The 12,573-nt window shown below is 37.4% G+C and overlaps 1 protein-coding gene across 1 annotated transcript in view; it reads right to left on the bottom strand.

The window, feature by feature from the left end:
- The window catches only part of LOC123535308 (myb-binding protein 1A-like protein), a 127,939-nt gene extending 116,960 nt beyond the window's left edge, over positions 1–10,979 (bottom strand). The window contains exons 1-9 of the mRNA XM_045317917.2: positions 10,783–10,979; positions 6,599–6,796; positions 5,220–5,402; positions 4,835–4,957; positions 3,531–3,620; positions 2,976–3,081; positions 2,440–2,543; positions 928–1,050; positions 18–161 (exon numbers count right to left, since the gene is read on the bottom strand). Of these exons, the coding sequence (XP_045173852.2) occupies positions 18–161; positions 928–1,050; positions 2,440–2,543; positions 2,976–3,081; positions 3,531–3,620; positions 4,835–4,957; positions 5,220–5,402; positions 6,599–6,796; positions 10,783–10,974 (1,263 nt within the window). The 5' untranslated portion in view covers positions 10,975–10,979. The remainder of the gene's footprint in view (positions 1–17; positions 162–927; positions 1,051–2,439; positions 2,544–2,975; positions 3,082–3,530; positions 3,621–4,834; positions 4,958–5,219; positions 5,403–6,598; positions 6,797–10,782) is intronic.
- Between the last annotated feature and the right edge of the window lie 1,594 nt (positions 10,980–12,573).

Below are 12,573 nucleotides of genomic sequence, written 5' to 3' on the forward strand. Positions count from 1 at the left end.
ACCCTATTTTATCATACCTGACTAGAGATTTGGGCTACTGTATTTGTATTAGTCTGACTGTCAAACTCAAATGATCCCGGGGATGTAATAAGACATTTCAACATCTCAATCTGGAACTGTGCATCTTTACTGGCAGACGTCAATGTTGCCAAGTCTGCTAGCTGCAAAAATAAGTCAAAATTGGGTTCATTATACACGTTGTATTCTCGTGTGTAAAATATAAATGAGCCGTGCCATGGGAAAACCAACATAGTGGGTGTGCGACCAGCATGGATCCAGACCAGCCTGCGCATCCGCGCAGTCTAGTCAGGCTCCATGCTGTTCGCTTTTAAAGCCAATTGGAATTGGAGAAACTGTTAGCGAACAGCATGGATGCTAACCAGACTGCGCGGATGTGCAGGCTGGTCTGGATCCATGCTGGTCGCACACCCACTATGTTGGTTTTCCCATGGCATGGCTCAAATGTTTGGATTCTACTTCTATGCAAGAGAACAATACTGACATCTCTACTCTAACCCTTACCCTGCTAAATTTCTATAATGAACTTGTCCATCTTTCAATCTGGACAGTACCATTAACTGTTAAAAGGGATGCTTACCAAAAATATACTGACTGAATGCTGAACAGTGCAAATCGTGATCAGACTGCACAGATGTGCAGGCTGATCATGATCTACTCTGGTCGCAAAGGCAGAACCAATCGTGTCCAGCATGGTAAGCTAAGTTGCAAATAAGCATCTGCTCATCAAGAAATTTTCCTATAATGGAAGTTGCATATTATGCAACATTCTCTAACAATTTCAAATAAAACCTATGCCTGATACCATGATTAATTAGTGTCAGATTATTATTTGAGTTTCAATATATCAGTACTCAATGAAGTAATAGCCTGGAAAAATAACTCTCCCACAGACATGATTATACATACAACTTGAGATGCCTTCTTTATGGTATCACTAGTTTTCTTTTCTGTTTTACTTCCTTCCTCAATTTTCTTTGAGCAGAGTTGAATAAATGCACTTGCCATGTCTGGAAGCATAACTTCCTTCAACTGTAGGATAAAAAGAATAAAACAGGATTAGATGTTTCTCTGGTATAAAATCTGGTTCGTGATGTTAACAATCTAAGTACTATGAATGCTAATTCTCTCTCGAACAACTTATAATCCCTAACTTGTTTTTATGATATTTCCTTTGTTTGTGGTACTCAAAATCCTGGATAACTACAGCATTTTGTTTATCCCACTATGATCTGGAGAAATCTCTGCTTTATTCTGAGTCAATCTTCCAAAATTCTGTCAATATTGCAAGATAGAGACCTTTTTAGGAGAATCAATACATGACAGCACTCACCTTTTTAGGAGAATCAATACATGGCAGCACTCACCTTTTTAGGAGAATCAATACATGGCAGCACTCACCTTTTTAGGAGAATCAATATATGACAACATTGACCTTTTTAGGAGAATCAATACATGGCAGCACTTACCTTTTTCGGAGAATCAATACATGACAGCACTGACCTTTTTAGGAGAATCAATATATGACAACACTGACCTTTTTAGGAGAATCAATACATGGCAGCACTTACCTTTTTAAGAGAATCAATACATGGCAGCACTTACCTTTTTAGGAGAATCAATACATGGCAGCACTTACCTTTTTAAGAAAATCAACACTTGGCAGTACTTACCCTTTTAGGAGAATCAATACATGACAGCACTTACCACTTTAGGAGAATCAATACATGATAACACTTACCTTTTTAAGAGAATCAATACATGGCAGCACTGACATTTTTAGGAGAATCAATACATGACAGCACTTACCACTTTAGGAGAATCAATACATGACAGCACTTACCTTTTTAGGAGAATCAATACATAACAACACTGACCTTTTTAGGAAAATCAATACATGACAGCACTGACATTTTTAGGAGAATCAATACATGACAGCACTTACCTTTTTAGGAGAATCAATACATGGCAGCACTGACATTTTTAGGAGAATCAATACATAACAACACTGACCTTTTTAGGAGAATCAATACAGGGCAGCACTGACATTTTTAGGAGAATCAATACATGGCAGCACTGACCTTTTTAGGAGAATCAATACACGACAGCACTGACCTTTTTAGGAGAATCAATACACGACAGCACTGACCTTTTTAGGAGAATCAATACATGGCAGCACTTACTTTTTAAGGAGAATCAATACATGGCAGCACTTACCTTTTTAAGAGAATCAATACATGGCAGCACTTACTACTTTAGGAGAATCAATACATGGCAGCACTTACTACTTTAGGAGAATCAATACATGGCAGCACTTACTACTTTAGGAGAATCAATACATGGCAGCACTTATCTTTTTAGGAGAATCAATACATGGTAGCACTTACCTTTTTAGGAGAATTAATACATGACAACACTGACCTTTTTAGGAGAATCAATACATGGCAAAAGTTTCTCAAACAGATACAGTCCAAGTATTTGCTTTGGTCCAACCCTCACTCTTTTTTCTGCTACCAACAGGTGCTCTGAAAATATAAGACATGTCTAATGTGAGAAATGTGGCAAAAGCAAGATCTCTGATTTGAAAGCAGGATTTATATGATGAAATTATGATCTTTGTCGTAGCTACCTTTATGGTGAAATCAAAACCTTCATGGTGAAATCAAGATCTTTTGTCATAAAATCAAAATCTTTGTTTTGAATACAGGATCTGGAGACTGCTGTTTATGCAAGAATGTTACCCACTTTTGGGGGATCAAAACCCCCCCTTAATGCAAAAAGGTACCAAGTGCCTTCTTTATTCATATGCTCATGGTACCTTTTTGCATTAAGGGGACGAAAAGGTTAAAGGTTGAATTTGACTGATCAGACCCACTTTGGCAAGGAGACAATGTGGAGTTCACTTTCAAAGTAGAAAAGTGGATTTAAGAGCAAGAAAATTATCTGTGAGGACTTACTACAAGCTTGTTTCCAGAATTTTCCAACATCAAGGTTTTTCTCTTGAACAACTGCCAATACCTGATCAATAACTGGGTGTATCACGTGAGACTGACAAGCACTCTTCTGCAATGAAAACTTTGTAACTATTTCAAATCATAAAATCTAAGTTCCTCTCCTGTATCTTTAATACTTTCAAATAAAGTAGGTCCATTTTAGGTTGAAATACTTTCTTACTAAGTCAATAAAGAATTACATTATTTCAAACAAATGACTCTGAACAGAATTTTTACTCACTTTATTTCACAGTAAAAGAAAATAAAACAAATTCTGGTTAGGTAAAAAGATGGTCAAGTTAACACTGGATGGCTTCCTTGCATACCACCCATGCAGACATCAACCCCACATTTTGAGGCAAATGATGAGATATGACTTTAGCCATTCACCCAGAGAGGCAATCTAGATTCAACCGGTGCGTTATAGAAACTATGACCGCAAAACTTAATAAACCATTTACCTCCTGCAAAAACAGAAAGATTAAGTTAGCTGGTAACCATACTGTATAAAGTACTTACTGTGACAACTGAAGCTAGTAGAGGGAAGTTCTTCTCAAAAATCAGTTTTTCGCCTGACCAATTCTCATTTAACAACTTCTTCACAACTCCCTGAAAACGAAATTATACATTTCAGCCATATGAAACCTTACAAAGAAATTATCAATTAAATTCTGCATAAACAATCAAGCCAGTATTACATAAAACAGCTAACCAAGAGTCAGTTGAAGAGGTTGTCTTTTTTTTTTTATTTTACATCCTGGCCTGGTAAAGTTCTCTTTGACAGACAGGGGATAATTGAGCCGCGCCATGAGAAAACCAACATAGTGCATTTGCGACCAGCATCGATCCAGACCAGTCTGCGCATACGGGCAGTCTGGTCAGGATCCATGCTGTTCACTTTCAAAGCCTATTGCAATTAGAGAAACCGTTAGCAAACAGCATGAATCCTGACCAGACTGCATGGATGCGCAGGCTTGTCTGGATCCATTCTGGTCGCAAATGCACTATGTTGGTTTTCTCATGGTGATGCTCATATTATGTTTGAAGATATCTGTCATCCAACTGTTACACAAGGTGAAGTTTTCAATTACTTGCAGAGACCAAGATTTTTTGCCCTGTGGTACCCAAGACAGGATTAAAGTTTAGATTAAAGACCTGTATTATATATTCTAATCACCACACCGGATTTGCATTTTTGGTGACTTTACCCATACCAGCAAACCCATCTGGCATCCCTCTGCCAGACGACTCCCGTGCTGTTAATGACAACTAATGATTCATGCATTGGTCATATACTGTTTACATAAAATGCAATAAAAATCAAATACCTTGACAGTTGCTCTTCACTCCATATAGAATATTTCTTGATTCAAAATAAGTTATTTTACGGGAAAAAAACACAACTTTATGCTACAAATGATGAAACTAAACCAGAACTTTGCTGTTGCTCGACAATGAAACTTCATGATGTCATTTCTGTTTACCAATGTTAATTTCCTGTCCTTTGTTTAAAAACTCTAAGAAAGAGTGCTACAAAGAAAGCAGTTATTTGTGCTTTATTTATTCTATAATTTGATCAAATATGGTCTGCAAGAAAATAATCTACCACTAGTTATAGATGCAGATGGGAATATCCGACACATGGGTAACTCGGCAGAGCCTCATTACCGCCAAAACAGTTACCTTTCAACAGGATATTCCAATCTGCATTTACAATCTGTGACAGATTATTATAATGTAAAACAGTGGGTAAAGATGGCTTCAACCCTATATATACATCAATCTGGTTAGTCTATGTTGTAGTAAATACTATGTATACTCACAGGATGCTGCTGGTAGGACTTGAGAATTAGAAGTAAGGTGTCTGGGGAACAATCCACCCATCCTGAGGAAAACTGTTTCTCAACATGAGGTAAAACACTCTTCTTGAATGTATCATGGGATACCTGAAATCATTCACGTTCAATATGATATACACTGTTTAAACATGCTTATTTGATTGGTCCTATTTTGCTGAAATTTGAAAACATGATGGATAAGAACATATTAAATGTGAATATTTAAACTACAAATTTCAGAATTACACTAAACATTCTCAATTAACAGAATGAACAAAACCTGACTGAAAATGTTTTATCTTATAAGTTGTTTCATTCATTTAATAATGCTCATGTTTATTTCCTTGCACAATACAATCAATGTTCTTACCTGTGTAATGATTTGAAGAACACCATCCAGACACAAGAGCTGCAAGTAGGATTTCTTGCCATGTAAGTTAAGTAACTCTTCCACAGTTTTGCTTATCTCTCCTGAACTTGAGGTCAAGATTTTGCCGGAATTTATCAGAGTTAGCAGCCCAAACGCCTTTCCTAGAGCAACATTCCTTTCATCCTACAATAATGATGATTATTATCATATTTATTTCCCTCCACAAATGAAGAGTATTTAAATGATAAAGAACAAAGAGCAAAGAAGAAACATCATATATACACAATATAAACAAGTAGATTTCTTAAAAACAACAGCATAGGTGTCAATAGTACAACATAGTAGTCAATAGTGTATTTCGCAAGAATTAATACCAGTTAAAATGATTTCAACATTGATTATCTGAGAAGTGAAAACAGAAGGTTAAAGAACAGCATACATAAAGTTTTGTCTATGTTGAAATTCTAACAACAATCGAGAAATGGTTCTTAAGTGCATATCATATAAGAGAGCCTAAACCAAACTGGAACATTAAGATGACTTGGATGTGCAGTATTTTAGAAAATGTGGAACAGTTTCTATAACATCACATATATTACTCAATGCAGTCACACTGTGGACACTTTAAACCCCAAAACTTTCAATTCATTGTCTTTGTCAACAGAAACAACACTTCTAAACATTTCTAATATTTGTATCTCTGGTGAAGGCAACATAATATTTAAAATCACGCCAAACTTAACAATTTTTGATTGATTTACCCATAATGCAGCTCTTAAGTTGTCTTTTTACCTACTGTAACATTGTATATATGATAAGATACTAAGTCCTGACAATCTACATATGATTTTGATGTATACCACATTTCATTTGACCTTGATGAAAACAGACAGAGGAGTGACACATAGGTAGCTGTAATATGAGTAAGTCCCAAAAAAAAGGACATAACTAAAAAAATTGTAATCGGACAAAAAAAGTGCATGTCAACTTCACATTGATGATGTAAACCAAAATTCATTTGAATTAGATGTAACTGTAGGAGCCGACCACACAAGAAGGTGTGACTTAAGGTCAGACTTACAGTCAGAAAGTATTATATGCCCCCCGCCCCACCCCTCAGGTCTTCATCACCAGGAACATAAAACGTTATGGCCTAGATATCAGAACTAAACAACCCCTCCAATCACCCGCCACCAAAACGTCAAAACTATCAAATTTAATCCTTACAAATAAAATACTGTCAAAATATAATATGTGAAAAAGTTTGTCGGTCTTTTTTATAGCACTGATAAGAAAGCAAATCACTGTTACAGAATAATTGTGAGATTATTTTATATTGTGCTATCTCTATCACAGATTTAATGAGCCAGTATTCTTACACTTTTAGATGCCTTTGCAGTATGCTGTGATTTTGCATTCTCCTCTATGCAGGTCAACACATCTTTGCTGTCAATTATTTCAACAGTTCTCAACAGCTGGCACAGTGCAGCTGAGTAACCTATCCTTGCAAAATTCCTGTCTGATGACAACCCCTGTACCAGTCTGTTTAATGTGTACTTTATATCTCCACAGAGACCCTGGAAGGCAAATAAAACAAAATTTAAACTTAGTGTTAGTTTAAAATGGTCTCTAGGTATTTTGATCAACCACAATACAAGATGTACATTATAACAGAAGAACATACAGTGTAACTTCAGGAGAAAACACCACTGGGAAGACTTGACTGTGTATAGCAAACACCACTGGGAAGACTGGACTGTGTATAGCAAACACTACTGGGAAGACTTCTGTGTATAGCAAACACCACTGGGAAGACTTGACTGTGTATAGCAAACACTACTGGGAAGAGTTGACTGTGCATAGCAAACACCACCGAAAGACTTGACTGTGTATAGCAAACACTACTGGGAAGACTTGACTGTGTATAGCAAACACCACTGGGAAGACTGGACTGTGTATAGCAAACACCACTGGGAAGACTGGACTGTGTATAGCAAACACCACTGGGAAGACTGGACTGTGTATAGCAAACACCACTGGGAAGACTGGACTGTGTATAGCAAACACCACTGGGAAGACTTGGCTGTGTATAGCAAACACCACTGGGAAGACTGGACTGTGTATAGCAAACACCACTGGGAAGACTGGACTGTGTATAGCAAACACCACTGGGAAGACTGGACTGTGTATAGCAAACACCACTGGGAAGACTGGACTGTGTATACCAAACACCACTGGGAAGACTGGACTGTGTATAGCCAGTGATTTTTTTTGCCCCTTTGGGAAAAGGTCCGGTACCGGATAAATTGGGAAAAATAGCGAGTTTTTTACTCAGATTGGGAATTTTTACAGTTAATTATTAACATCATTTAGAATGCTTCTTCCTTTAATTCCATGTAAATAGCATCAAACAAACTGATTAAATGGTTAAATCATGGTGAATGTCAATGTAACTAAGTTTTCCTTCTGCAATCATCAAAATGCAAACTTAATTAATTTTGGTAATTTGGGGAATTTTTGGATGATAATTGGGGGGAAAAATTGCATGTTTCAATTGGGAAAAGGTTCTTTTTGGGGTACTTTATAAAGAAGGAAAAAAATCGCTGATAGCAAACACCACTGGGAAGACTGGACTGTGTATAGCAAACACCAGTGGGAAGACTGGACTGTGTATAGCAAACACCAGTGGGAAGACTGGACTGTGTATAGCAAACACCAGTGGGAAGACTGGACTGTGTATAGCAAACACCACTGGGAAGACTGGACTGTGTATAGCAAACACCACTGGGAAGACTGGACTGTGTAAGCAAACACACGCGGTGTAAGAAAACATGAGACTGTGTATGCAAACACCACTGGGAAGACTTGACTGTGTACAGCAAACACCACTGGGAAGACTGGAGTGTGTATACTGTACTCATGTTGTTGCTCCAGTTCATCTACTAAGACGTTTTGTCAAATAGGGTAAGAATATTTCTGCCTTTAAAGGAAGTAATCTGCTCATCAGAACTGCCATAAACAGAGTTACGCTGTATGGGTAATGTTGGTTTAGACATTTTCTTCCCACTGGGAAGACTGGACTGTGTATAGCAAACACCACTGGGAAGACTGGACTGTGTATAGCAAACACCACTGGGAAGACTGCTGTGTATAGCAAACACCACTGGGAAGACAGGACTGTGTATACAAAACCTGAAGTCTGGCAAGACTGGACTGTGTATAGCAAACACTACTGGGAAGACTGGACTGTGTATAGCAAACACCACTGGGAAGACTGGACTGTGTATAGCAAACACCACTGGGAAGACTGGACTGTGTATAGAAAATACCACTGGGAAGACTGGACTGTGTATAGCAAACACCACTGGGAAGACTGGACTGTGTATAGCAAACACCACTGGGAAGACTGGACTGTGTATAGCAAACACCACTGGGAAGACTGGACTGTGAATAGCCAGTGATTTTTTTTGCCCTTTTGGGAAAAGGTCCGGTACCGGATAAATTGGCAAAAATAGCGGGTTTTTTACTCAGATTGGGAATTTTTATAATTAATTATTAACATCATTTAGAATGCTTCTTCCTTTAATTCCATGTAAATAGCATCAAACAAACTGATTAAATGGTTAAATCATGGTGAATGTCAATGTAACTAAGTTTTCCTTCTGCAATCATCAAAATGCAAACTTACTTAATTTTGGTAATTTGGGGAATTTTTGGATGATAATTGGGGGAAAAAATTGCATGTTTCAATTGGGAGAAGGTCCTTTTTGGGGTACTTTATAAAGAAGGAAAAAATCTCTGATAGCAAACACCACTGGGAAGACTGGACTGTGTATAGCAAACACCACTGGGAAGACTGGACTGTGTATAGCAAACACCACTGGGAAGACTGGACTGTGTATAGCAAACACCACTGGGAAGACTGGACTGTGTATAGCAAACACCACTGGGAAGACTGGACTGTGTATAGCAAACACCACTGGGAAGACTGGACTGTGTATAGCAAACACCAGTGGGAAGACTGGACTGTGTATAGCAAACACCACTGGGAAGACTGGACTGTGTATAGCAAACACCACTGGGAAGACTTGACTGTGTACAGCAAACACCACTGGGAAGACTGGACTGTGTATACTGTACTCATGTTGTTGCTCCAGTTCATCTACTAAGACGTTTGTCAAATAGGGTAAGAATATTTCTGCCTTTACAGGAAGTAATCTGCTCATCAGAACTGCCATAAACAGAGTTACCCTGTATGGGTAATGTTGGTTTAGACATTTTCTTCCCACTGGGAAGACTGGACTGTGTATAGCAAACACCACTGGGAAGACTGGACTGTGTATAGCAAACACCACTGGGAAGACTGGACTGTGTATAGCAAACACCACTGGGAAGACTGGACTGTGTATAGCAAACACCACTGGGAAGACTGGACTGTGTATAGCAAACACCACTGGGAAGACTGGAACTAGTTGTTCTCAGCAACATAACATGGGGAAGAACTGCACGATGTCATAGCTCAAAACAATACCCGTGGGTAAGTAACTTGGACTGTGTGTATAGCAAACACCACTGGGAAGACTGGACTGTGTATAGCAAACACACTGGAAGACGACTGTGAAGAAACTAGGACGACTGTGTATACAAACACACACCTGGGAAACTACTGGATGGACTGTGTATAGCAAACACCACTGGGAAGACTGGACTGTGTATAGCAAACACCACTGGGAAGACTGGACTGTGTATAGCAAACACTACTGGGAAGACTGGACTGTGTTACTGTATAGCAAACACCACTGGGAAGACTGGACTGTGTACAGCAAACACCACTGGGAAGACTGGACTGTGTATACTGTACTCGTGTTGTTGCTCCAGTTCATCTACTTAGACGTTTGTCAAATAGGGTAAGAATATTTCTGCCTTTACAGGGAGGAATCTGCTCATCAGAACTGCCATTAACAGAGTTACGCTGTATGGGTAATGTTGGTTTAGACATTAAATTTTAATTATCTTATCTTAGCTATTTGCTCCTCAGACATGTCCAAGAAGCACTGACTATAAATAGCTACACTACAGGTGATGTTGTTTGATATCTAAACCAATATAAATTCAAACTGGTTAATGAGGCATCAGTCCAGATTTAAGCTAAAAATTTTAGAATTTAGACTGCACTCTTCCATTTTGTACTAAAAAGTAAATCCAACTCCAAGACAACATAAACTATAAGAGTTAATCAGTTATAGGCAATGTAATACAACACTGCCTGCGGGCTATTCACTATTTGTATGGAAGAGTTGTACAAATAGCCTAAGAGGCTATTCGTATGGGACCGTATAAATAGCCACTTCCAACAATAAAATTCAAGGAAACAGGCTTCATTTTTTTATTTTCACCCATAAAAATAAAAGCAGCTCCATTTTGGTTGTCTCAAGACAAGAAAAACCTGATATATATACTAATAATTTGTGTATACTGTAAATTATGTACAAAATTTAAAATCTATTTTCAATTTGGTATGAATAATAATGGGTACGAAAGTAAATGTCATCAGTTTTCGTGCCTTTCCTCCAACAGACTGTTGCTCCTGGAGATGTTCCAATAGTGTTTTTGTGGCTTTGACTCTTTCATTTTTATTTGCTACCGCTAAAACTCGAAACTGTTTTAAAATATTTTCGCCTGGTAATTTCCTATGGGTATTTTCCGTCGTATTTTCCATGTCCATGTGTTCTACGAGAAGTAAGCACAATATCATGTGTTTGTCTAAACCCCGTACTGTAAATATCAACTCGGTCTAAAGGTTACAAAGGTTACAACACACTAAATAGCTGTTCTGATTTATTTTTTGCATTAAACAGTGATAAAATAGCACATATTCAAATGTATTTACACAGTGAAAATTATCCAGTTCATATTACCAGAATATCTACAGGCTCTAAAAGAGCTCAAAGTAAACTCGAAAATTATGAATTTTCAACTTTTTTTTTAATACACCATGATCTTCTAATAGAAAGGGCGGGGGAGGGGGCGGGGGAGGGGGTGGGGGCGGGTATTTAAGACCCAAATTACCAAGGGAACAAAGGCTTTGTAGCAATTGTAACTAATTAGAAGATGAGGAACACTTTATACTTCATTGTATGAAATTTACAGAAAGCCGTCAGATGCTCCTTTCATTCTACAATATTACAACTACGGATTATACCAAACCAGACACGGAGGATTCTTTAATCATCCTAAAAAAGCTTCTCAATCCATTCAGTCTCGAAGAATGCAAGCAAACATGTAACTTCATATAAAAAAAAAACATAATGATCAGATAATTCGTAGGTGTTTTGTGTTTTAATAATGTTTTCATTCACAGGTGCTCGTCCAGTCTTGGTGCCCATACATGGGTCCCCCATAAAAAAGTTAAAAACTACTGTTTTTAATCCTAAAACGAAAAAAAAATGTTTTTTACTATGTACTGTTACATTGAAAAGATCCCTATGTTGCCGTAACGCTATGGATTTTTACTAGGACACGATGTGGAGTTAAAATCTACTGTTTTTAATCCTAAAACGAAAAAAAAAAAAATATTTTTAAAAAATAATACTTTTTTGCTATGTACTGATACATTGAAAACGTTGTTCCACAGCGTGTCCTTGTAAAACTCCATAGCGTTACGGCAACATAGGGACCTTTTCAATGTATCAGTATATAGATCTAACAAAAATAAATAATTTTTTAATACTTTTTTTTCGTTTAAGGATTAAAAACAGTAGTTTTTAACTTTTTTTATGGGGGACCCATGTATGGGCACCAAGACTGGACGAGCACCTGTGTTTTCATTATATTTTGTCGTTCTTTTTTTTTTCTTTTTTTCCACAGTGCAAATTGTCTTGACAATTTATCTATGTATGGAAGACACCATTGTATACATGTGGTATTCTGAATAAATTATATTCTATACTATTCATCTAGTTCCAGAGTTTAAGTCCAGCAGTACTAAAATGTTGTCACTGAACGTTCTGCGCTTTTTGAAAGGAACAACGAAGCACCAAGTAACGGAATTTGAAGAACGCAAGTTCTTTGTCTGAGTCTGAGAAGTTCTGAAAGACATTCCGGAGAATTTCCGACTGCATAATTAAGTACGATTATAGCACTTTTGTTGGCAGGATATCAAGTTCACATGATTTCGTCTGTAGTTGGTTTATAAGTTTCCTAACTTCTTCCTCACTCAGATCTTTAAAACTATTAAAACAAGGAATATCTTTTTCACATGGTTGAAAATTATCGAAAAGATTCAACGATTCTCAATTTTTTCGATTTTTTTCATGAAATGATCTGCAAGTTTCTCTGCCAGTGTACTGTCATG

This window comes from Mercenaria mercenaria, chromosome 12 (genome assembly GCF_021730395.1).
Source record: "Mercenaria mercenaria strain notata chromosome 12, MADL_Memer_1, whole genome shotgun sequence".
Classification (NCBI taxonomy): domain Eukaryota; kingdom Metazoa; phylum Mollusca; class Bivalvia; order Venerida; family Veneridae; genus Mercenaria; species Mercenaria mercenaria.